This window comes from Trematomus bernacchii, unplaced genomic scaffold (genome assembly GCF_902827165.1).
Source record: "Trematomus bernacchii unplaced genomic scaffold, fTreBer1.1, whole genome shotgun sequence".
In the NCBI taxonomy this organism is placed as follows: Eukaryota; Metazoa; Chordata; class Actinopteri; order Perciformes; family Nototheniidae; genus Trematomus; species Trematomus bernacchii.
In genome coordinates, this window is record NW_022987547.1 from 11,881,289 (window position 1) to 11,906,666 (window position 25,378).

Genomic DNA, 25,378 nt, shown 5'->3' on the forward strand with positions numbered 1-25,378 from the left:
ACAAACTGCTAGCCAGTGAGTCTGTCGCTTCTTAAGTGTATTAAAAACCGGATAATAAATGAATCATATCGATCTAATGGGGGTCTACCATGAGAGATGGGTACACCACCATGAGCTTTAGTGGTCTCAGATACTAAGCTAACCTGGGGATCTTTGTTGTGTTGTCTGCCTCTCTGAGATAATGGCATAGGCTTTACTTCACATCTCGAGAGACACTCAGTTATTTTTGGAACAAGACCAGAGGTGCCATCTGGAACACAAACGCTGTAGCACAATGGATATGTTGTCAATTGAAACAGTACATTTCAGCGGGCTGAGTGGACCTCCATGATGGATCATCACAGCAGCTGCTCCTATCCACTTTATACAAAATATAGATAGTTTGAGTCGGGCTGGCTTCTCAGAGCACACACTGTTCTTTTCCAGGAGGTGAGGTAGCAGAGTTACAGCACTGAAATGTGACTGTTCAGCACTCCAAATATGAACCTGAGTGGGCGATGCTGCTTTTTGAGTTGAAACAATGTTCCAGGAGACAATTACATTATAACTTATGTGTGTAATTATGTGCACAAAGCAGTTTTGGTAAACACACAAGACAACATATTTAATAATTATCAAAACACAACTGAAAGGAGGTTATATGAATTTGGAGATGTCTGTGTTTACACCAAGTATAGAAGAAAAATCCTGCCAAAAAAGCCATTAAAAATAGCATGATGCTACTGTAACTGATCAATCAGAAACCTTTCCATCCAACTATACACAGAATAAGAGTTTACCTTTTCTCCAACAGAGCCAGGGTTTCCAATGCCACCGGGAGGTCCCTGAGGGCCGTCAGCTCCTGGGGGTCCTGAGGGGCCTCTGGGACCAGGTGGACCGGGTGGACCCTACAAACAAAGAGAGGTTAAGGTCTAATGAGTAAAGACACTTCCCCATGCAAACTGTATTTTATGTGATGTGTTAAATAATTACATTTTCTCTGCTTTATATACACTTACCATTTGACCAACGTCTCCAGTTTCACCTTTCTCGCCGGGGGGACCAGGCAAGCCCTGCGGAGTGTGGAGAGAGAAGGTTTAATTATACTGCCTCACTCAATGTTAACAATGAGCATACATGAAATGTTTCATTGCAGTCCACACCTGCAGACCAACTGGACCTGGAGGTCCGGGGAATCCTCTGGATCCTTCATCTCCCTTCTGGCCAAACAGACCCTGCTGACCTCTGGGACCGGGCTCTCCATCCGCACCCTGCACAACGAGACGGATGAAAACAGTCAGGAGGTATAAGGGTTGCAGATGCAGTAGTTGAGGCCCTAACTGATCTGAACAACAACTGCAAACTATTGTTGAACAGGAAAGGTAATTATGGTGTATTTTGAAGTTGCATCACTGTCCGACACAGGGGCAATGTTTCTCTTTGGAGGCCTCTGATTTGACTCACTGCATGCACTATGGGCATATCTTCTCTCTCGTATGAATGATTAAAAGATAAGTGCTCTTGCTGAAAGTGTTCATCTTAATTCAGAGATTAAGAGTGTTTCCAGTTCTCTTAAGTTAAAACAGTAACTAGAGTTGTTTTCCATATACTGTCATTTATGTCACTTATTTACAATTCCATTACTTTTCCTGTTTTGTTGTGTTTTTGCCAAGCTATTATATTGAAGTACTTACAGCTGGACCGGGTGCTCCAACAGGTCCTTGAGGGCCGGTGGGACCAGGTGGACCCTGCAGAGGCGAAGGAACACATTAAAGACACACTCTCCACAACTAGACATGAATTCCAAGTAAAAATGGATCAGACGTAAAATCCCAGGAAGTAAATTGAATAATAAACAATGTATTTACAAGTTCTGGAACAACTTACATGCTCTCCTTTGTCACCCTTGCCTCCTTTCTGGCCGGACTCTCCAAGCTCTCCCTGTGAAATGACATGATCACAGTGTGAAACGAAGGCGGATAAACTTTACCTAAGGTAACACACAAGTGACAAGAAGATTCAAAAAGTGACAATTACTGTATGTTGAATTATCATCAAACACTCCCCAGAACAGAAACAGATAAATAAATACTAACCTACACTCATTATACCCCACCTGTTCATCTTTTATTTAGAAATCTGTCTATGGATATTTTAATTACATCTCTGTTTCTCTGACAAATATAGTTCACATCTGAAGAGGTGCTTATCACGATGGCGCCACTAGAAGCCAGAACAGAATAGATCATTAGTCCCATCTAAACCTGGAGTGAAGAACTTTACAGCACTCTTTCAAAGCCTCCACATGCTGTGGGTGTTTGGAGAAGTAATGTTAATATCTGCCAAAGTCAAAGGCATTCACTTTTGGTTTGTGAGTCAGACAATGCTCTCAGTATTAGTCTTAAAACAAAGGCTTTGGAGTTGTCCGTTCCCGGTAGACAGGACTGATAATGAGAAAGTGTGTAAACAGTAGCTCGCAAGATCCTTTTTATCTACATGGCAAACACCCTCTATCTGTGTCCGTCCACACCGTGAGGACTGGTGTAAGGTCAGGTAACAACTGAGGCATTCTTCAAAGGATAAGAGATGATCCTCTGAGTCTCTCTGTGGCTCATTTTCCTGCAAATGTTTTTGGAGGGGATAAGGAGTCGTCCTCACTTCTGAATACTAAAGGGTCACTTTCACAAATGCAGTCATTGCTACAAAATGCCCCTCTCCTCTGTCTTTGTTTTGTTTGGAGAGAAGTACAAAGCTGCAACAAGGCAGCATCGCCTTTTTAAAGATCCGCTGATCGATGCAAACCCTGTCAGACAAATTCCCATTAAAGCGTTTAAGGTCACAGGGATGGAGACAAGAAGATACCTGGCTCAGTTTCTTTGTAAGGTGGGTAGGGCACACACAAACACACACAGCTTTCTGGATGTTATCATATTTCTCTTGAAGTTGATGGCAAAACAAGTAACCCACCTTGTCTCCGTCCTCTCCGGGGGGTCCAGGAGGTCCTCCAGGGCCGGGCAGACCCACAGGTCCCTGAATACCATCTCTTCCAGCTGGGCCTTGAGGTCCTTTCTCTCCCTAAATATATAAGAGTGTTAAGACATGCTTCATCTGTAAAATGTAACTACTTTCGTTTTCGTAATGTCGAGAACTAATTGGAATAAACTATATTTTCGTCATTTCAGGACCTTTTTATGCATCTGATATGATGATAATACAACTGCTTTTCAACTCATTGTTGAAGAAAACTCATGTTCTTGAACCAAACTTCCTAATTGAATGCCAAATACTCTGTACTGTAGTTCATTTATACACACATTTATGTAAACAAACATACAAGTAAACAATATCCTACATATCACGCTAAGATAAAATGATTAAGTTCATGTCTTAGTATAGTATTTAATGTGGCCTGTATTTTGCAGCAATCTCTTATATGTGAGGTTCTTACGGGTCCTCCTTTCTCTCCGGAAGGCCCCGGGGGTCCCTGGGGTCCGGAACGTCCAGGCAGACCTGTAGGTCCGGCTGGGCCAGCAGGGCCGCGCTCACCAGGAGAACCCTACCAGAAAATATGAAATACATCAGAAAATATCTTAGACAACCAGGAGTCTAAGCATCAGACACGTATAGGTGAGGACTCCATTATGTAAGAAGCTGCATGATTTGATATTATGTAAGAGCCTGGAACAACTGAGGGTGGGAACTTTGTCATGAAGACAACTCCCAGAGACAGAATATGGAAGGTGAGGGATGAGAGTGACAAACGGAGGATGCAGATGCAGTAAATTGTACTCACAGCGGGTCCAGGTGGGCCATGGGGTCCTTCGCTTCCTTTCAGGCCGTGAGCCCCCTGCAGAACCAAATAAAGTGAAGGCTTCAGAAAACAAACACATCTGTTAGGGAAGCACACATGCTGCCTCACACTGGACGCCCTATCTTCAAACAGGCTCAGCGTGAGGTGGAAAACCTCCTATAGTCCCCAAAGTGGAGACGAGTTGTTTACTACAACTGCTGCGAACATCTTTTATATTTCACAGGAACAGGTGGGACGCATCATTTTCTTCATCCTACAAATAAAAGACTGCTCTGGCCATGGATTTCTTTCTAACAAGTTGGCTGTAGGAAGATTGTGTGAATTGCATAACAACCAGGACTTTGTTGAGTTAGAATAGATATAACAAATTAAAGAAGTAAACAGCCTGGAGCACACTGTTCCTCTTCTGTAGCCCACTCAGAGATGTGATATCATGTCTGATTCTTCAAGTTAACCACAGTCTCACGGCGACTTAATAGCCCAGAACTATTATGCAATAACCAAGCTGTGAGAGGTATTGGAATCGTGGGATGCTTTTGTGCTGAGCAGAGGAGAATACTCACCACAGGGCCGGGCAGACCTCTCTCTCCGGGGAAACCTCTGAGTCCAGGAGGGCCATCCTTACCGACTGGGCCAGCAGGACCGGGGTCACCCTGTGGAGGAGAGCACAATGAATGTAATACTGTATTATGCAGTGTTTGAGTATTATATCAGTTTTATTCATTAAAACTCAAGACATAATGCATCTATGCAAAATGAGAAACCCTGATAAGCTATTTTAAACTTGAGAATAGAGGCCCAGATGCTAAACAGGTGGTATTTAAATGGTAATTAAAATGTATGTTAACTAACACGCTGTCCTAATAAAGAAAATGCATATATTATACAGTCACATTTACAACCTACAAAACATCTACAGTAAGACTAACACAAGTTACCCTATCCCCCACTAACACATACTAAATACACCCAAACAATGTATTAATTGTGTGATTGTCCGTTCAAAATGACATTACAATTAGTGTGGAAAAAACAAACAGATTGGTTTTGGAACCAATGATAGGTATGATTAGGTGCTACAAAATATCTGATTTTAAACACTTTCAGGATTTACCTTGGCTCCTTCCTTTCCTGCAGATCCAGGTAGACCCTGCTCACCAGGTGGGCCTGGGGGTCCAGGATGACCGCGATCTCCCATTGGTCCAGTCTCACCTGTTGGTCCCTATAATAAAAAGAAAAGTTTTAATCAGAGACACTACAGCTTTTAATCCTAGTTAAAGAGGAGGTGTGAAGCAGAGAAACTACAGCTAGAGGAACACTGTGAGACAAATCAGCAATTCAGTATACACAAAAGATCTTACAATTTCTCCATTTATTACAAAACACGGCGTGGAGAAGCGGAGCATTTGCTGTGTGGGAGGCCTACTTGTCATTAAGGCCACATACAGCTCCGTTATCATCAATGTTCTCAGCTGGCATTAGCAGAGAGGCTGGGAGGGAAAGTCTGTTAAAAGCTACTGAATAATGGATGAAGAGCCCGTTGCTAATATGAAAGAGGATACACAACAATTAAGTTATGTGCAATAAGGACAAATTGTTGTTCTTTTGGTCTGAAAAACTGCTTAAACCTCACTGTTTAAACACTTGCATAAACTCAGAATATTAGGCTTGCAAAGGAATGCTACTTATCTGTGCAAGTCTAAAGGGTATTCAATTGTGAGGTTTAGCAAAAATGCATGTGTTAGGGAAATGCTAACCATGCGACTGAATAAATCTGAGTGGAAAAAGCTGCAAGAAAAGTTTGTAAAATTATGTTTTGATATAGTTTTGCGGCTGCTTTTGCATTCCGAGTTCACCGTTTCTGAAAGTTTTCTTAAAGTTTTCTTAAAGGTCATTTTGTGGGTGAAGTATATATTCCATTATGTTTTATAACGAGTTTCTGAACAGCTGTTTTAACATAAAAACAGATACATATTTGCTATTATTCTGCCACCGTAAGAAGATTTGTCTCCGCACAAAATAATACAATACTGATAGTACATGTAAGGAAGCAACACAATGGTTAGTGACTGTGACTCACCTGAGGTCCAACCACACCTGGGGGGCCAGGAGGGCCAGTCTTGCCTTGGAATCCCTGTTTATTATAGAAGAGAAACAGAGTTACATCCCATATGTCTGACTCTGGTTGAATACAGATGAAGAGCAGAGTAACAGATGACTTACAGTCTCTCCTCTCTGTCCAGGATGTCCGGGCAGTCCGTCTTTTCCTGCGGGTCCCTGAGAAATACAAACAAATATATGAATGTAAATCTAAGAGAGACAAAAGGACAAGGTATAATGGGTTTGTATGCATGGTGGTGTGTGGTGTATGAGTTTGGACTTACAGGAGGGCCCTTTGGTCCTGGGAAACCTGTTGGTCCCTGAGGCCCTGGCAGACCCTGAAACAGACGACAAATGACTCCTGGTCAATAATCAGTTGACTCTTCATGTTATGAGACTAAAGTTACCCTGGATTACAATGGGAAATAGGAAATGGGAAACAACATTCACAGCACGTCTTTATTGAACTAAATATGCAGCTTTAGTCCATATCTGTTGGCGTTCAGACGTTCAAAAACAACATTTATTCTGAGGTGAAAAAACGGTTTCATTTCCTGCAGCCACACACAAAGGGAGGCATGCACCTGTAGGCGTACTAATAGACATTCAAAACTTCATTTCTCTTCAAAGCTCAAAACAGGCTTCAAAACTATAATACAACTGACATTCAGTACAGCCCTTTCCCACTGACAGAGACAGGGCTGTGTATGAATGTCGGCCTGTGAGGAGATATATGCTACATTTACAATAGTAAAAGTATTTGGACTAGAAAAACAGACTCCATGTTTAAATGTCTTATTGTCTTAATATCGTCACTTGTAACAATGGAATATTATGACATTTTTAAAAGGAAGTGTAGTGTGATGAACTTACCCTCTCGCCAAGAGGTCCTGGTGGGCCGTCATTTCCTGAGGTACCCTGAAGAGACAAAATAAAGAGTTAGTGGTGAACTTGTACTACAGTGTTTGCAAGAAAGAGTCAGAGAAATATTTGACGCACCTTTGGTCCATTCTTTCCTGTTGGTCCCCTTGGTCCTCTCTCTCCTCGAGGCCCCTTGTGAAAAAAACAAAGGTGATTAAAATCATAAAAAGGGTCCTACGACTTATTAGTGACATGAAATTGGTTGTTCACATTTAATGGTTCCTTATTATACTATTTTTCAACAATATATTAAAAGTATATAGATGTATACAAAACATGTCTCTGAAGTGTTTGGCTGAAACACCAAACAGATCATTGCAGCATCCCATAATACCCTCCGTTTCAGCCCTGTTTCAAAAGTGCTGATTCTGTGTCTGTAGCTTTAAATGCTAATGAGCTGCTGCTGGCCACGCCCCTCTGAGAAGTGATTGGTTAAAAGAAACACAATGGTGCTCTAGGGGGAGATTCAGGTGATAAGGTTACCTTGGTTGGTTATTGGCTAATGGTTGCCGAACCCAAAATACAGTTGTGACATCACAAAGTGGCCAAATCTGATCAGCTCAATTTCAGGTAGGATTTAGATATAAACGGATCAGGACAAAAGAGAGAGAATCTTTTTTCCTGAAACTTTCCGTGTTTCTAAACACACTGGCTACACATATTTATTTATAAAAGACATGAAAAAGTGGATTTTGCGTAATATGTGAAATCTGGGTGGATTTCTCTTAAGCCTGCCCAGGTTGAACTTCCCTTTTCTCTCAGGTGCCAAAGCCTGCCATCTGTATACAAGCAGGAGTCTGCTGAGTAAGACTTACCGTTGGTCCCCTCTGTCCGCGTGGGCCAGACTTCCCTGCCAATCCCTGTGGACACGCAGAACACACACAACGATCAAAGGAGTCCCATCATTAGGAGGCTGCATCCTCAAGAAGAATAAATCCAACCCCAGCAGACGGTAACATTTGCAAACAGATTTCAACAGATTTGTGCAATTTCAGAAGCTCAGATATTATCATTAAGTTTAAAAATTACCATAGAAATTCCTTTCAACTTCAGAAAAGTACATTTTATTCAACACTAATGCACAATTATAATCATTGCAATGACAGCAGCTGCATACAACTTTAATGAGAAAAACAATGATATCTTTAAAGTTTCTATAAAGTGCTGTGAAAAAAATGTTAATGGAACTATTATCCCGTTCTGTCCGGGAGCGCGGTCTCATAAACTTCACAAATGTTTTGTGAAGATGAAAAGCTTTGGCACGCTCCGCTTGTGGGGGCAAACCATTACTCTTGCAGGCAAGCTAATGGCCCATCCCTTCGACAAAGAAAATGAAACATTGCTCAAGCGCCGCACAGTAATAAACAATGCTTTCTGTGGTTGGAAATGAGTTGTGTAAGTGGTAAAGAAGAAGGAATGCAATTGTCTTTCTGCCCTTGGTAAAAAAAATCTTTATGTTAGAGCATTGCAACTTACTCCGGATTGATAGCTCTGGAGCCGGGACAGGAGCCTGTCTCCAGCCCTACGCCAGTATTGATCCAACCCTTGTACGAATTAGAAGAATAATAAAAAGCTATTTGACATACCCGAGCTCCTTTCTCTCCATTGGCTCCTGGGAATCCTTGGAAACCTTGAGATCCCTAAGTGAGAGAAAACAAGTAATTAATCATTTGAGAGACAAACCTTAAATATTATATCCCTTGTTTATTCCCTGATATATCCCGGGCATATTAATCGCAACAGGAGGTGGGGTGCACAATAAATCACAGCAGTGTTTTATTGATGTCATATCAGGAGCAGAGCGCTGAGACCAAAAGGCATATTCAAATCCCTGTGTGTTTGATCAGAGAGCTTCAAGCCTGTCAGAATAAAGGACGAGCCGTCAACAGTTCAGCGGAGCAGACACACATGGACACGTATGAATCTTTCATTCCCTTCCGACATTCGGGTATAGTGACATTTTACATTGTGTCCCTTCTCATTAGTGTTTTAAAGTTACAGTTAACTCATAACGGTGAACTAATGACAATATCTTTGAGGAATACATGTGTGTTATTACCTTTGGTCCTTGTCTTCCTGGGTATCCGGGGAGTCCGGGAACTCCGAGTTTACCCTGGGAATGAGAAAGAAAAACATATGATTTTAGATAACTTGAAAAACATTAAGCATTGCATATTTGATAAGTTGTGGGATTCATTAGAAAGCTCCGTCTCTTTTTCTGTTATTTTATGAAATGGTACAGGGTGGTGCATTATGTCTAATAGTTGATTCTTGTGATGCAAATATGAATTAATAAATGTACTATTATATATTTTAATTAAATACTGCTATAATTATAATATTAAATAATGTGTTATATTTTAATTGTCTGTTTTTTTGTACATTTATATTTCTGTGGATATTTCTATTTTTCTTTATTTTTTAATATTTATAAAAACCTTTTTTTATAATAGTTCTCCTTTTTTACAACTTATTTGTACTTACTGTGATTTATGCAACAGTTTATACCAAAACAATATTCTTATATGTGTAAAACTACTTGGTAATCAACCTGTTTCTGATTCTGAAACTAGATATATATATCTATATATATACCTGTATATGACATTTGATATGAATGTGACCTTTTTCTTGAAATACTTTTCATTTTTTATGGTTTATCAGTTATGCAAACTAAAACCATCATTAGTAGTATTTCTATTCACTGTTGTTCTGATAAACCAGCATACTAAATGCAAAGCAAACAGACTGCAATATATTACAAATGCACAGCTTTGACTGTAAGTACAATAGTAGTGTTATCCTATAAACCACATTAAGATATTTGACCTAATTTTATTTAGTACGTTTTTAGTATTTGAAATGTAGTATTTTACTTGAATGTGCAATATGACTTGTCACTGTCACAGGCTCCTACCTATTCTCTACTGGGGCACTGTAATACGTTACTCTAAAACCTTGTATACATCTTTGTATATTGAGCTATTGTATATTGTATATTGCATACTTTTATTTAAGATGTATAGTATTATCTGTATTGTAATTTTGGAGCAACCTGGCAAAAAGAATTTCCTTCGGGATTAATAAAGTTCTATCTAATCTAATCTAACGATAAGAACACCTGCTAACATAGCAGCCTGTAATAGAGCCTGCTCAGTGTTTGAATGTTGCCTGCTGTGCACACTCCAATCAAATATGCAAATGACTCTGCTGTGAAACTCGTGTTAGATGCAGTGTTAGCCACCATAATGAAAATTCAATTCAGATTAGGAACAAGCACTCTAGGCTTTAAGGACAATAAACACATGATTGTAGTAACTGTTGAACCATAAAACTTCGGCTAATGACTTTCTGAATCAGATTGTGTAGGAGTTTGTTGGCAGAGTCTCGTTGGTGCTCCACTGTTCAAGCTCATTTTAAGGCTTTAGCAAAAGAAGAGGCTGCACCCTCCAGAGAAAAATTACAATGTATTTATTATTTGACCAAATACTTGTCTGAGGTATTGTCAGCAACACATACTCAGTGTTCAATTTAACAATAAGAATAGGAGCTGAATCCATTGTATGCTCCTTTCTGATCTGTTCAGAAGAGAACGATCAGAATAACTATTTTCCTTGTTTAGCCTTGCTGAGATATCCTTCTAGATCAAACATGACTGATGATACAAACGACTACGTGTTTTTGATCAGGCAGTGACACATTAAAGCATCGAGACAGGTTCTGAGGGATATCACAGTCCTGGTTTTGGAAGTCAAACTGAAGACCTTACCTTCTCACCAGATGGGCCGAGAGGACCAGAATCTCCTAAGAGACCTGAGCGACCCTTGGGACCCTCAGGACCGTCCTCTCCTCTGGGTCCTCCTGGGCCGAGCTCTCCCTGGAAAATACAGCAAGTGCAAAAGCAAAAATATTACATTTACATGACTTAAATATTCAATCAGTTTCACCATAATCAGAATAGATTATTTTTCTAGGGGAAATTGGTTTACAGTTGCTCAATTTAAGAATTAAAAAATAATAAGAATAAATAAGAATATACATAAATAAATAGATAGATAAATTAACATATATAATAAATAAATTAAAAAATGTATATAATATATATTTTAAAAAGAAATGTTAAAGTAAAATTATGAAATTAAAAATATAAAAAATAGGTATGGTTTAAGTCTAAACACATACTTTAAAATACTTAAATGTTATCTTGTAATGTATTCATTGATATTTATTTCCTATATTCTATTTATGAAAAACTGTAACGGTTTGAAAGCAATTAGAAAAGAAAATATTTAATAATGGCATTTTTTATTTATTTATTTTAATATTTAAATCACTGCCTTGACTAGAACTTTTTCTCTATCCTGCCTTTTGCGTGTGCACTGTTAATCAATCATGCTCAGTAACCTTTCTTCCAAAAATGAATACATATGGAGACATACTTGAGAAACCTGACTTTTATTATGTCATTAACAGTATTGTCATACTTTTATATGAAAGTATAATTTGTATTATAAGGGCAACTTTTCATTTTAAAACAAACAAGTCTATCCCAGATATAACCCAGGTCTTCGTTTTAAAACTCCTGGGAGAGTATAGTCGAGGATTGTTCCTTGCTGCCTGCCTCTAAAAGCATTTAGCCACCCTATTATCCTCACTCTATAAACCTGCTCCCCTTATAGCAGGACACCCGCTAAATAACAAAGCACAAACTGGCTCTGACAACCAGTCGCTGCTGCGGAGACCCAGTGGTGTGTGAAAGGTATCCAGTTAAAGCCTGGTGGGAAGTTGCACACACACTACTGCACTCAAGTACACATAAAACGACATCAAGCAAACTGTACTTGACTCACACTTGTAAGCTCATCAAAGAGAACACTTTGAATTGAACACACACACACACTTTCCATAGGCATGCTTTAAAATAAGCCATTTAGATTCTGGTCCATGTGTATCTCCTCTAGAATAGAGTGCCTTCTCAAATCCTTGCTTTCATCTGGATCTGCTACATCTCCAGATTAAAACAGGCTAGAGCCCCGAGTCCCTTTTGCAGGTTTGAAGATTTAGAGTGCCATTGATTTCTCCTTCCTCTCTATGCTCAGTTATAAAGCCTGGTCAGGGATTGTGGGGATTGATGTTTGAAGTTTAGTCGGAGCCATTCATGTTTCTCACTGAGACTGTTTCCCGACTACTTGACATTGTAAATCTCTAATGCAGTTTGGAGGAGGAAACCGTTCCTATGTACACCTTTCAAATGTGTGCTTTTCTCTAAAAGCTGCCGAGGTGAAGACTTATTTGAAAGAGGTGATAGAAGTGGAATTGGAAACTGCTCACGTAAACACACTGGCTAACAGCTGGCAATGGGAGCAACACCTTATGTTTGCTCATTACCCACAATTCCACAGGAGTCACAGAGGCTTAGGCCGTGAGGGGCTACAAATCCCATGGGGTGTTTTCACTCAGGTAAAGGTGACCCCAAACAAAACTAAACCCAGGAAACAACGTAGAGTGCTGAAGTTACATTAGTGTCATTAATTTGATGTAGCAATACACTATTTTGTACTTGAAGTAGATGTTAAAGGGCCCCTATTTGCTCATTTTCAGGTTGATATTTGTATGTTATGCCTCTAATTTGTCTGCTTTGATTAGTTAGCTTGCCAGCTCTGTTGTGATTAGTCAACTGCTTAGAGATGTCCCGCCCCTTAGCCTATCATGTACAATGTGTTGCAGCGCCAGCTAATAGAAGCAAGATTTACATAACGATGACACTATATTATGGAAGTAATCAAAGGAGTCCAATGAAGAGAAAACTCATTGGGATTTTAGCCTTTGCAGACCATTAACATGCACAAAAACCTATATAACTAGAAGAAAGGGAAAACCACCAAAATGCATAATAGGGCCCCTTTACAATGACACTATACAAAACACCAGACACGTTTTCACTATGCAATCCTCCCTGCCTCTGTGTAGCCAGCAACCTTTCACAATAAAAGCCCTGGATAAGAATATAACATCCACGTTGACATAGGAATAATTTCTTGATTGTTTCTTAATTTGCATGGTCCACAAACTAGTAGATCAATCTACTTGTTTATATAGAAATCAACAGACATATGTCATCAATGCCTCTGTTTGTAGTTTGTTTCAGTACTAATGCAGTGTGTTCTGTGTGGTTTGTAGCTAGAGGCCAACAGAAAGCAATCTGATTGTCTTTGCAGTAGCGGCAACAACACAAATACCACTTGGTAACACTAGAACTGCCACTTTAATTCATTTGAATGATGCTTCCTACGCTCTAGAAGTGATTGACAGATACTGCTGAGTACATTACAAACAAGGAAGCCTTACCCTGTCGCCCTTGATTCCCAAATCTCCCTTGAGGCCGGGGAATCCATCTTCTCCCTGGGTAAGAGAATGAAAGAGACGAATGGGTTAGGATGTAATAAATGGATGGGAAATAATGGGGTAATACAGGTGTTTCAACCATTTGTGTGGTAGTCATATGCAGACACACACTCAAAGACAAGCACACCAACACAGAGGCAGAGTCTTGGCAAGATCCCCTGTTGCCATAGAAACCGTTGATAGCCTTTATTTTCAACAGTTTCACAGGATTTCATTGAGATTACCATTAGTATGAAACACTCCTTGCAAGACTCACTACAAATGTATTATTCAAACATTTCTCTGACATCACCAGACTGTTTCTTTCACACAGACACTTTGCAAGACGTGAAGCCAATAAGTCTGAGCTCTCTTACCTTTCCACCCTTGTGTCCTTTCAGACCGCGGACACCGTCGGCTCCCTGTGATGCAAGAACAGAAAGATGTTACAGGTGGGAAAGGTGCATGTTAGACAAAATGCAAGGGTTCAATTGATTCAGGCTGCCATTGTGAATGAAAATGAGTTCTTAAGTTCTTGCCTGGTTCAATTAGTGTTAAGGAAATACAATGTAGACTAGCATTTAGTCCCACCATGAGCGAGGAAGATATTCACCAATGTGATGGTAACAGTTATTCTTTCTGAATCACAGCTGCTAAGTCATTGAAGTCTGACGCAAAGGATCTTTTTGTCTCTTGAATGTGTCAAACAAGGGTGCTATGAAGGGGGATATTATGTAATTGATGCATTGAGATGTGTTTTATGCATTACAAATACTCACTACTTTTCTTGACCCTTCATCTTATCTTCCCAGACACTTCAGACATCAGCCATGTAACTGTGGGACTTTTAGCTAAAAGTCAAGCCACTCTTGTGATCCCCTCTCTCAGCGGAGGAATAAATGATTGGATCAGTCCAAGCCAAGATTTTATTTGATGGGATTTCTTTTGTCTTGGTTTTTATCAGGCAGCTACTGATGAAGGGACGAGGGCCTTGAGCCGCCATCAGCCCTGTGACTAACCCTAGCAGCACCTTGTGCAAGCAAAGGGATGCAAGATCTGAAAAGATGACTTTCAAGTCTTATCCTTTGCATTATCACGACCTGTTTGACAAAAGCAGAGGCCATTCTATTCTAGACATTGCCTGGAAGATAAGCAGTAAACTAGGGCTTTTCATTTTTTAGCAGCTTTCTACAAAATCACACTAAATTGTTGGAAAACCTTGGAAGTTATAACGTTCTGTTTTTCTCAGAAAGGTTTCTATAAGATAATAGGCAACATTAGGCCCATAACCGTTGTTAATTGCCGGGCAGAATTACCTGATGATATTACAAAGGATTTTATTAGTGGTTGAAATTCATCTCACCTTCACACCTCGGGGCCCGGGATAACCAAGGGGTCCTTGAGGGCCAGCAGGGCCCTGCGGAGAGAGAGGGTTAGAAAGAGCTTGTAGCAAACATGCGCATGCAGTACACACATTAAGTTATCAACATTAATGCTGAATGTTTTATGTAGATTATTAATTAATTATTTATGTAAAACCAATGCAAGCTACTAAAGAAAATCACTTACCAGGTGTCCTTTCTCTCCGTTAGGCCCTTCCTTTCCCGGGTGACCCTGTGAATTATTTACAAAGCACATTATTGCATCTCATATTGGATAATTACCACCATAAATACATATACACATTAGTTATCACTATAAAAGAAGGGTAACGGTGTAAAGCTTTGCAGGATGTATGAAACTGATAACTACCTCATCTGGGACTTAGTTGGGAAGTGTTATTAGCACTACCGGTTATTACTGGGCACTAAAAGCCAACAATTGCCGTTTTGGGATTTCAAATAATATGAAGCACATACTGTACACTCATGTGTGGATGTCCGGTAAAAAGAAGAAGAGGAAAAATGGAAGGAAATTGATTGTATTCACACGAGACAGAAAGGCTCTGCAAAGCCTCAGAAGGCTCTGCAGTGACGTTATAGAGGGCGGGGAAGGGAATAGAGAGGACATAAAGAAGGGGCATGGAGGGAGCATTGAAACGGAGTGAGAGAATACTGCGGTTGATTCAAGATGCAACAAATGGAGGAATACAAAAAGCTGAGTGTGTAAATGGCCGAGCTATTTCCACTCCAAAAAGACTCTGAAAGCCATTAAAGGGCCAGGGGACATTGTAAAGGGTCTGCAGTCCAACGTCTCCTCTTACTCTCCTTCACCAAATCCCTATCTATTTGTCTTTAGTTATTCATATTTCACAGCCTCTCTTTTTGGTGCCACCGAATGCCTTTGAGACACACCGGCCATTAGTGCAGGTGTGTCTGTGCTGCCTGAGCAAAGATGGGAAGAGAGTGAGTGTGGGCGGGTTGTATCACACACGTCTCAGAACAATCATTATCTCAGTGTGTTTTGAGAGCTTTTTAAACATGTACTGCTTTGAATGTGTTGATTCTTACAGTTATGGCAATTGTAAATGATAAAAAAAAAAGGCAGAGATGTTTGGACTCACCGGTGGGCCGTCAGCTCCTGGCATTCCTGGCAAGCCTGGTTTTCCAAAAGGTCCCTAATAAGAAGACAGGAGAAACCTTTAGGGCAGGGAGACACCACAGAGTAACACAACACCAAGAAAACAAAAGGTTAGAGGCATTATAAAAGTCTGAAAAGAACCAGACTGAGTTCCACAGTCTGTGAGGCTGTATTAGAGTGTTGTAGTGAGCTAAATGCTAATGTCAACATGCTAACAAAATGATTACTTCATAAACAACCCTTTATTCAATTCTAGTTTTGTCTCATCAAATACTACCGCCTTCCAGTATTTCATTTATAATCAGAAAATACCTACAGGCAAATATGATTTAGCTGAAATTGGATTAAAAATATATCAGGATTCAAAATCTGTGTGCGCTGTCAATTCGGCACTATTTGGTCCTACATTGAGGATCGGGTGGGGGGGGGGGGGGGGGGTCGCATTTGCATAATAGTGTGATAAGCATTTTGGAACTGAATAACTTGGCATTCAGCTCCATGTAAATGAATGACACCAATTCATGCAATTTTGTAGATTTGGATGCTGTGTTTATTGACATTTTATCCAGCTGGCAGTCAATATTCCGCTGCAGAAATGGCATGTTACTGTACACAAAATGTGATTGTTCTATAGTGATTACGTCATACAGTATCTTACCTTGTCTCCTGGGGGTCCGATGGCTCCTTGGGGCCCTGCAAGACCCTGTGGAGAGGACACAAAGTGCTCAGAACATTTGATGTTATGAATAAGAGAAAACTCGAGTGGCAGACAACCTGTTCGTCACTAACCATGGTTCCTGGGTTTCCTTGCTGTCCAGGAGGTCCTGGTTCTCCTTGAGGTCCCTGAAGAAAACAACGATCATTTTAGAAATCTCATTACAAACACAAAGATTGATTCATTTTTTTTCTTCTCCCATGTGACGGTAAGAGTGATTTGTTGCTCCATATGGTTCATTAAAAGGGGAAATGCTGCTTTCGGCTGATATAAATCAGAAGCTGTCCAGCAGTGCATCAGAGCATTATTACCCTCTTATAACTAAACAGCAGCTCACACCTGCATTCCCAAATGACAGACACTGCTGAACACAAACACAAGACACATTCCCGCTCAGATAAATGGCAATCAATTATGTTAGGTCTGGGAAAGCTGTGGATGCTCCATCTCCAGCTAGTTGGAACATTCCCAGGACAGACGAGCTGCTCCGCCTGGTGTTCTCTCATTAAGTCTGCCGCTAAAATAAATTGACCCGGGATGATACAAGTGGTCGGGGTAGACTGCTCAAATGGATCCAAACACACCCGGCCTATTCTTCATTATCTGCTGAGTATCCTCTGATTGCACTGGTGTGTGTGAGTTAGTGAGAACGAAAGAGAAAAACAACAATCATTTCCGAACGTGTTTGTATAGAGGCATGTTGTAATTCGCCTTAGTTGTATATGTATGTCAATACGTAAGTGTATTTGGAATCAAGAGAGAGAGGGGAACCAATGATGGGGATTTAAGGATGAATATGAGGAAATATGTAAGATGGTAAACATTTAGACTTTGTGACAGTTGTGTGCTGGGATGAAAGGAAGATATAAGATGTACAAAGTGTATCACAGCTGATCTGGATACCAACATCTTTCCATTAGAGACTTAAAATACAAATGTCAAGTCGCAAAGAAGTGAGAGCATTATTTACATTTAAAAGAACTAAAAAGATGTGTGTAATGATGCATTGAGAATATTTGATATTTGGGGTATGTGTGTAAGGTAGTGATCTCAGTATGTTTAATTGCTATTTTAAGAACGTGATGATGATTATCAGAATGACATCATGAATTACAAATACTTTCATGACATGAGTTTTTCAAGTCATTTCATGCCTAATCGTGTGTGTGTTGTGTGTTGTGGCTTTACCTGGGAAATAGAGAATGCCTGACACTAAATATTTGCAATCGATTTCATTTCACTTACAATGTTTCCTTTGGGTCCAGGTTGTCCATCCATCCCAGTAACACCCTGCAGCAGAGGAGAGGAAAACGCCATTCAGTCAAATATATGGGAAGGCCAGAATATTTGTTTTATACGGAAAAGGTTTGTATTTTGGGTGCACTTTCAGCTGATAAAACGTACTTTAAGTCAGAAAATAAAAACAATGCAATCTCCAAATATAAAACAAACACCGTAGATTTGCTTTTGCACTCTATGAATTTGAGAGTAAACTTTTAAATGTTAGATTTCTACATCAGCTACTTGATTGATGTGCACTGTCCATGCTAGATTAAATCTGTTGATACGATATATAAACATTAGGTTTGCTCCGCTGTACACATTTGTCTGATGTGCCGGCGTTAAACTCAATAACATATTCTGCTCTTTGTGTTCGCTGTCTGAAATATATTGAGTTTTGTATTTCCCTGTGGGTGTTTGCAGTGTCTTTTCTATAAGATGGTCAAATAATATATATTCTGCTTTCTCAACACTAAATCTATTGTAATAGCACGAATGTGAAAAGGGTACGGGGACTCACAGGGGGTCCAGAGGGTCCCTGAGGTCCTTTTGGTCCGAGCAAACCGCGGGGCCCCTAGGAGAAAAACAAGGAAGGAAATGAGATAGAGAATATCACACCTGTGAAGGAACTGATGAATTATTAAGCACGCTGAGCTAAATCAAATTTCAAAATCATACTTCGGGAAACAACCTGACTTCGCAAATGTCCTTGAGGATATTCTACCTCGTCAGATTGTGAGGGATGCTGAAAGCCCTTCTTTTTTTTTTACTTCACTACACATGTATTCCCCACAGCTCTCCTATCAAACATTGGATTTATGTTCTTTGCCTCCCAGCTACGGTTACCTAACAAGACCTATTTTCCTCTCAGTGTGAATTCAAACAAATGTAGCACACCCTGGTGGACGAAGTAAGTAATAGCAGCAGATATCAGGGGGCTTTCTGGTGTTTTCTCCTTCCCCTCCCTCCATGGGGAATATCCTGAGAGTGTGGGAGGCTATTATAACAAGCTTGATGTGAGCTGTCTGCTTTTCACACCTCCAAAGCCTCATCTACACACACTTTCCATCCGTATAGAGCTATAGAAAATCTCCATTTATATGAATATGAACAACGGTTGCAGTCCGCAGATGACAGATGACATCATTACGTCGTTTGATTGTTCGCTAACACAATGACATGATGAGAGCGGGCCCTCTCAGCTCTATCACGCTGTCTCTCAGTAATACGCGCGATCACTCACTGATTCGCCAGGAAGTCCCCGGGGCCCGATCTCTCCATCATCTCCCTGGGAAAGAGAGAGGAGCGGGTCAGAATGTGGAACAGACAGTGAATGATAATGGGAATAAAGTGAGGGTGTGTGTGTTACGAGGAGGGAAAGATAATGGGAAGTTACAAGGAGAAAAGGCGGGAAAGAAGGGGATTATGTTGCATCAGCCGGGGATAAGAGAGATACAAATATATATATGAAAGTAAAAGATTTAGTGATAAAAGATGTGGGAAATTGTACATTTTTGTCTGTCTTACCCTTTCTCCATCCTCTCCAGGACCACCATGAGGTCCAGAGGGTCCAGATTCACCCTACAACAACAAACACTTAGATGTAACAGTGGCACATGTCGAAACAAATACACACACACACACGTGCACTTCTTCCAAAAGAACACACTTTAATAGCACCACAAAAGAACTTACTCTGTGTCCTTTTTCACCAGGAAGTCCGGAAAGACCATCAAAGCCTCGGTCTCCCTGAAGAGCAAAGACAAGTCAGGTGCCATACGTCTTGTACAGGCTTCAAAAACACACTTTTAAACTGGCATCAGGAGATAGTGAAGTGTTGGGGACACAGTACCTTGGTTCCAGACTGTCCCGGCATGCCCCTGGCACCGTCGGCTCCAGAACGACCCTGTGAAAAGAACAACGGTTACATAACTGGTCTGTTGAAAGAGTATGAGGACTAGAATATGCCTTTTAAATCGGCACGACAAAATGTGCATTAGATATTCATATGCTGCGTGCTTTTCTACTTCAGCTCACCCTTCTGCCAGGCTTTCCAGAGGGTCCAGAGGTGCCCAAGGGTCCACGTGGTCCCTGAAACAGACACATTTATTTATAACTCAGAAGTGTTCAAATGTAAGGACTGTCACAATATCAGACTTTGATTGCACGATATTGATGGCAAACCACTTTAAGAAGAAATTCAAATATAGCATTATCTTTAGAAATTGTTTGATAAAAAGATCCAATTACTCTTCAATTTGTGTTTTGTCTCTGACATTTTTTAAAAGGTGCAATTACACAATATTATATATGTGTATTATCAAATAGATATTTTAAGTATTAATGCCAATATGTTTCCCAATTTGGGATCAAATCTTATCTTATCTTACATCCTTAAACCCCTTAAATCCTTAGAAATATCAAACTTAAAGAATAAAAGTTGCATTTGTATCTACTTAGAACTAATGCCATACCACAACAGTTTAAAAATGTGTTTAGGTTGACATGTTTTTGCATTTGTACATCTCATACCTGAACACCTGAGTCTCCAGACTCTCCCTTCAGGCCTGAGCCCCCGGGAGGACCCTGAGGAGAAAAGCAACAGACCATTTAATTGATATTAAACTCACACAAGTTTTCAACACTACAAAGCTACAAACTGTTGATTACTATTCATGATTTTGAGTCTGCGTTTGTCTCTGAAACACGTACCAGAGGGCCGGACCTGCCAGTCAAACCCATCGGACCTGTAGGGCCGCGCATAGCCAGCTGAACACAGAGAGGAAAAACAATGAGATACAAAATATATCAAAGGAATAAATAAAGGATAACAGAAGGAAAGCTGCAGTGTATGTATTTATAATGTGCAGTTACTCATTTGCATGTGTGTGCTGAAGTTATATTTGTGTCTGTCCCTTGTGAACAATGTTGTATAAATGATGCATGCTAGTAAGCAACCGCAGGGTATAAAATATATCAATGACATAACAAAAATGATAATAATGAAGGGGTAGCAAGGATTTATGCCATAACTATAGAAAAAAAAGAAATATGGCTAGAGAAAACATTATAAAATTCACAAACAACGTGAAAAGTAAGACATATTTCAACGGGAGAAGCAAGATTGGTGAATATACAATTTAGTATTGATAGATTATGTGTAATCAGTTACCCTAGCCTGCTGCATGATGGCTTGCATCTGGGACTCCTGTGCTGACACAGCAGGGCCCTTCTGTCCGGAGTCACCACCAGAACTCATTCTGAACTATGGAGGGAAACAAAGATGTGTTCGAATTTGTTGCATTACAAATATGAACCAGCACACAGTAGAATATAGCAAAACAAAAGTAAAAGCTGGTGAAAATAAGAAACAATGCAACAATATAACAATTTGATTCCCAAAAACAACACTTTTCTTTGTCCCCATCTTAAAACTATGCAACAGATGTGAAAGTGAGCATTAGCCTCCAGCTGTCAAGCCAGCACCAATAGAGGCCACAAGCTTCGAATTATACTGGCATCTGGTGGTGAAACGACGCCATTGCACCATAGTTGAATATCCAGGTTTGTGGTCCAATAATGGTTGGTTTGGGAAAGGCATCTCGTGCTGGGTTACACAGCAGAGTACGGAGGCTGTTAGTTTGCAGACGCACAGCAACACAACAGTGAATCTGTGCAGAAACACGGTAACCAAGAAGCAAGTAGAAACAGTTATTCAAAACAGTGCTGAGTCAGATGTACTGCAGCTCAGCCATCATGAACCAAATGTCTTCAGTTACTTTTCAAGTATTGAGCAAAGCCCACAGTTTATTGCTTTCTGTCAACATTTCTGCTGAGTTTGATTAAATATTGGCCCTTTCTTTCGCTATCTCAGTCACAATCAAATATATGCAGCTCTTTTCCTGCCTTCCAATCTGTGAGCATGTCTTATATTATTTTTCTCTTCAGCTTTTTTTTGTCAATCCCCTACTAATTTGCATTTCTTTTTCCCCGACATTCCTTTGCATCTTTGAGCCTTGAACAAAATGTTCTGCTACATCAAATTGTTGACTAGTGCAGCCAGGGATAGAGAAAAAACACTCCGATGGGAACCAAGTTATGTTTTTCACACAACACCACCTCATGCTGGAGCGGACTGTCAACAGGAAAATAAAAAAGAAGATGGATCACTATATAATGGACTGTTTAAGCAAGAACATATTGTTAGGACTTGTATCTTAAGTGTTGATTCCATGATTTGAACACGGAGCCAAACAGTTCTCTGGTGAGAAGAGGATGAAACAACAATGCATGACTCGGGTCTCAGGGATCAGGTTACAAGCTCTCTGCCAGTGGATACACCAGAACGAGTTCCTGTCCAGACAGAGCTCCCTCGGCTCTGAAGACCCCTGAAACCACAGCCTCACATCTGTACAACTCATCAGATCCAACAGCAGCAGCATCACACATCTTCCAAATACAAGGAAAACAAGGGGGAAAAGGTAGACAGCGCAGGAAGTTGTTAGCAGGATAAGTGTCGCGGTGGAATCATAGCACGCAGCTGAAGCTACAGAGAGAAGCAACAGCATGACTTTGCTTCCTGTCTGTATCCACACAACTTAATGGAAGGACATCTTCAATTCTTAAATAAGTTCAAACTAAATAAAAAGTCCTTTAATTTTTGCTGTAATTCGGCCCTTGATAGTGTTTATTTCACAGATGTCTATCTGTCAGGTTCAACTTGTATATATTTTACTCTTAAGTTCTGTTTTATTTTCTATTTGAGATGTTTCTATTTTATGTTTGTTTATTTTCTACTTTTTTATTTGCAATGCCTTGTTTTAACATCTTGCTGTTCCAAAAGAAATCCCAATTTGGGATCAATAAAGTATATCTTATCTCAATATGCAGATTTAAGTGTATTAAGTCAAAAGATCTGAACGTGATCACTACAGATGATGGGAGGGGCGACATCTGTTACTCAACCTGCCACTAGGGGCTGCTAAAGTACAGATTGCATTACAACATATTTGTAAGGGCCAGGCTAATCAAAGACGGTTTCTAAGGAAACCCCCTTCATTCCTCTGCACTGTGTAAACCACATGTCAGGGTTATTGATAAAACAGAGAATGATACATCATACTTGGCTTTGAACACGGCTAAACAACTCCATAAAGCCACATGGTGAATGCTTTAGAGTGGGGGTAAACATGAAAGCACACATCACTTCCTCTTCCTCCACGGTTATCTACTTACAGGCAGCATCAGGACAGTACCAGGGGGTCCGGGCAGACCATCAGCACCGGAAAGACCAGCACGACCAGTAGGACCCTTTGTCGGAAAAATGACACAAACATGAGTTCAAGCACTAAGACAGAAATATGGTTAGTTTCTGTATTGTAGAGCTTTATTTAACACACCCTCTCTCCAGAATCTCCAGAACTGCCTGGTTGGCCAGAAGAACCTGGGGGTCCGGGGAGGCCCTATGTCAAGAAAAAAAAACTAATTTCACACACATAATATACATAATGCATCACAAAGGAACAGGAACGTTTGCTGCACTAAAAGTCCTCCCCTTTATGTGGCAAAGTGGTCACACATGGGGAAAGGAATGCATGAGGCAATATGGGACAGCTTGTGGAGTTGTAAATTCTTCGTGAGGCGCTCTTTATTTGTCTATAGCTTGGCACTTGAATGGCTGGACTCTGTGGGTCTCCATCTGCAGGGTGTCAAGAGCAACTGTGTCTGAAAAAACTGTCCTGGATAAATAATTGAGTTCTTCCACATCTGGGCAAGTCCACTTCTCTTCAGGGGACTTGTGTTGGCCACTCCCTTTGCATTACATCAGACAGCCAGGATCTTCACAGCAAAGCATGAACACTTGCATTTTAGAAGAATGGATTGTGTAAGAAAATATTGGTAAACTGGAGTATTAGAATTGTTTTTGTGATTTGTTGGATTCACAAAAACACTGCATTCATTTGATATTAATAGTAAAACATATATTATATGTATCGTTGCCATGCTGTCTGTTTACATGGTTCATTTACTCAATTCTTTGCCTTTGATTCCTTCAAGACATTTTTCTCACTCATTTTATTTACATTATTTAGTGCTATAATGTTGGATTCAAGGGGCTCTGATTAATGCAAATGAAATCCCACAGATTTAATAAAAACATTCTACTTGTTGACTTAGATTGTATGCATATTATGGTGTTTTCTTTATTCTATGATAGTTTTCCTAAAATGACATACAATATATGTCCTTGCTTATAGTTTTGCAATGTATTTAATTGGTTACTTGGTTACCCCTGTATCGTGAAATGTACTGTGCCAGATTATTGCCAATACACAACGTCAGATACATTTATAAACAGAGATTACACAGACAAATGACATGATGAGGACAGGAATAGAAGATGAGAGGAAGTAAAGGAGAGACAGGTTGACTTACTGTTGGCCCTTCAGGCCCAGACGGGCCCTCCACTAACATTCCCTGAAACACAAGCAGAGAAATCATTAGTCAAGAGTCCCCGCAACAATCTCCTGTGTGTGCACTGTGCAGCGATCTGCAGGTGCACACACAGGCGTAATTCTGACTTCATTAACACAAAGCTGTGCTTAAACTCTACATGAATACATGTCCCAACACCTGCCTATCAACGTTCTACCTCTGGAGTCAACCTTGATGCACATTCCTGCCTGTCATTTCAGTTATGCTTTCCATTAATCCATGGAGTTAGGGAGAGTGAGCGACTGCACAGCATCGGAGCAAAGACACCCTAAGGTTCTGTCCAACGTGTTCAAGCTGAAGGAAGGACTAATGAAGAAGGCTTCATTACATATTTGATCTTACATGCAAATGAAAGCCTGTTTGTACATGTGTCTATGCTTTGAATTTGTGCAATTCATTTATTAAAGTGGGTATTTTGCCATATATCCCCTTAGCTAAACAAGCGAATCCTCATCATCGAGTCAGAGCAGGCGATGAATGGATGGTACGAACACACTAACTGTGACTATAGCAACATTTCATATTGTTGATCAAAAAAGATGTGATGAAAATGAATGAAACAAATTAAAAGAAAATCACCAAAATATCTTTATTTTGATGCAGTAGTTCGGTGATGCATACATATTGTGGCTAGATCAGAATCTGATATCTAATTTAATAAAACTAGAATAGAATAGTTACAGCTCTTTTTGACTAAGAGAATAATTCAATTTGACACAAGCCTAAATGTAATATAAAAGAATCTGAAAAACGAACATTAGTGTGGACAACCGTAGAGCGTCTGACTCACAGATGCATTGTTGCGGCTGAGTGGCTGCAGAGAAATTGTTTGTGTGTTTGCTTTTCTGGTAACATTTTGGCTTCCTGTTTATTTTTACAGAAGAGAGAAACCCACACACTATCCAAATGTATTCCACTGTGTGATGTTTTTCATTAACCCCCAGGCTGAACTGTAGAATTTTCATCCCAAAATTACTGCAATTGATCTTCGACAATCCTCAGGTTATGGCTATGTCTCACCTGCAGTGTGTGTGTGTGTGTGTGTGTGTGTGTGTGTGTGTGTGTGTGTGTGTGTGTGTGTGTGTGTGTGTGTGTGTGTGTGTGTGTGTGTGTGTGTGTGTGTGTGTGTGTGTGTGTGTGTGTGTTTGTGTGTGGCTAGAGCTTGGGGGGAA

General features: G+C 40.2%; 1 protein-coding gene across 1 annotated transcript in view; it reads right to left on the reverse strand.

The window, feature by feature from the left end:
* The window catches only part of col5a1 (procollagen, type V, alpha 1), a 78,588-nt gene that overhangs the window by 13,931 nt on the left and 39,279 nt on the right, over positions 1-25,378 (reverse strand). Inside the window, 39 exon segments of the mRNA XM_034122874.1 lie at positions 780-887; positions 999-1,052; positions 1,143-1,250; positions 1,674-1,727; positions 1,867-1,920; positions 2,947-3,054; positions 3,428-3,535; positions 3,773-3,826; positions 4,354-4,443; positions 4,905-5,012; positions 5,871-5,924; positions 6,014-6,067; positions 6,175-6,228; positions 6,764-6,808; positions 6,890-6,943; positions 7,627-7,671; positions 8,398-8,451; positions 8,871-8,924; positions 10,581-10,688; positions 13,160-13,213; positions 13,573-13,617; positions 14,559-14,612; positions 14,765-14,809; positions 15,699-15,752; positions 16,374-16,418; positions 16,505-16,558; positions 17,676-17,720; positions 18,232-18,285; positions 18,955-18,999; positions 19,239-19,292; positions 19,407-19,460; positions 19,564-19,617; positions 19,749-19,802; positions 20,244-20,297; positions 20,424-20,480; positions 20,884-20,976; positions 22,947-23,021; positions 23,111-23,173; positions 24,147-24,188. Coding sequence (XP_033978765.1) covers positions 780-887; positions 999-1,052; positions 1,143-1,250; positions 1,674-1,727; positions 1,867-1,920; positions 2,947-3,054; positions 3,428-3,535; positions 3,773-3,826; positions 4,354-4,443; positions 4,905-5,012; positions 5,871-5,924; positions 6,014-6,067; positions 6,175-6,228; positions 6,764-6,808; positions 6,890-6,943; positions 7,627-7,671; positions 8,398-8,451; positions 8,871-8,924; positions 10,581-10,688; positions 13,160-13,213; positions 13,573-13,617; positions 14,559-14,612; positions 14,765-14,809; positions 15,699-15,752; positions 16,374-16,418; positions 16,505-16,558; positions 17,676-17,720; positions 18,232-18,285; positions 18,955-18,999; positions 19,239-19,292; positions 19,407-19,460; positions 19,564-19,617; positions 19,749-19,802; positions 20,244-20,297; positions 20,424-20,480; positions 20,884-20,976; positions 22,947-23,021; positions 23,111-23,173; positions 24,147-24,188 — 2,463 coding nt within the window.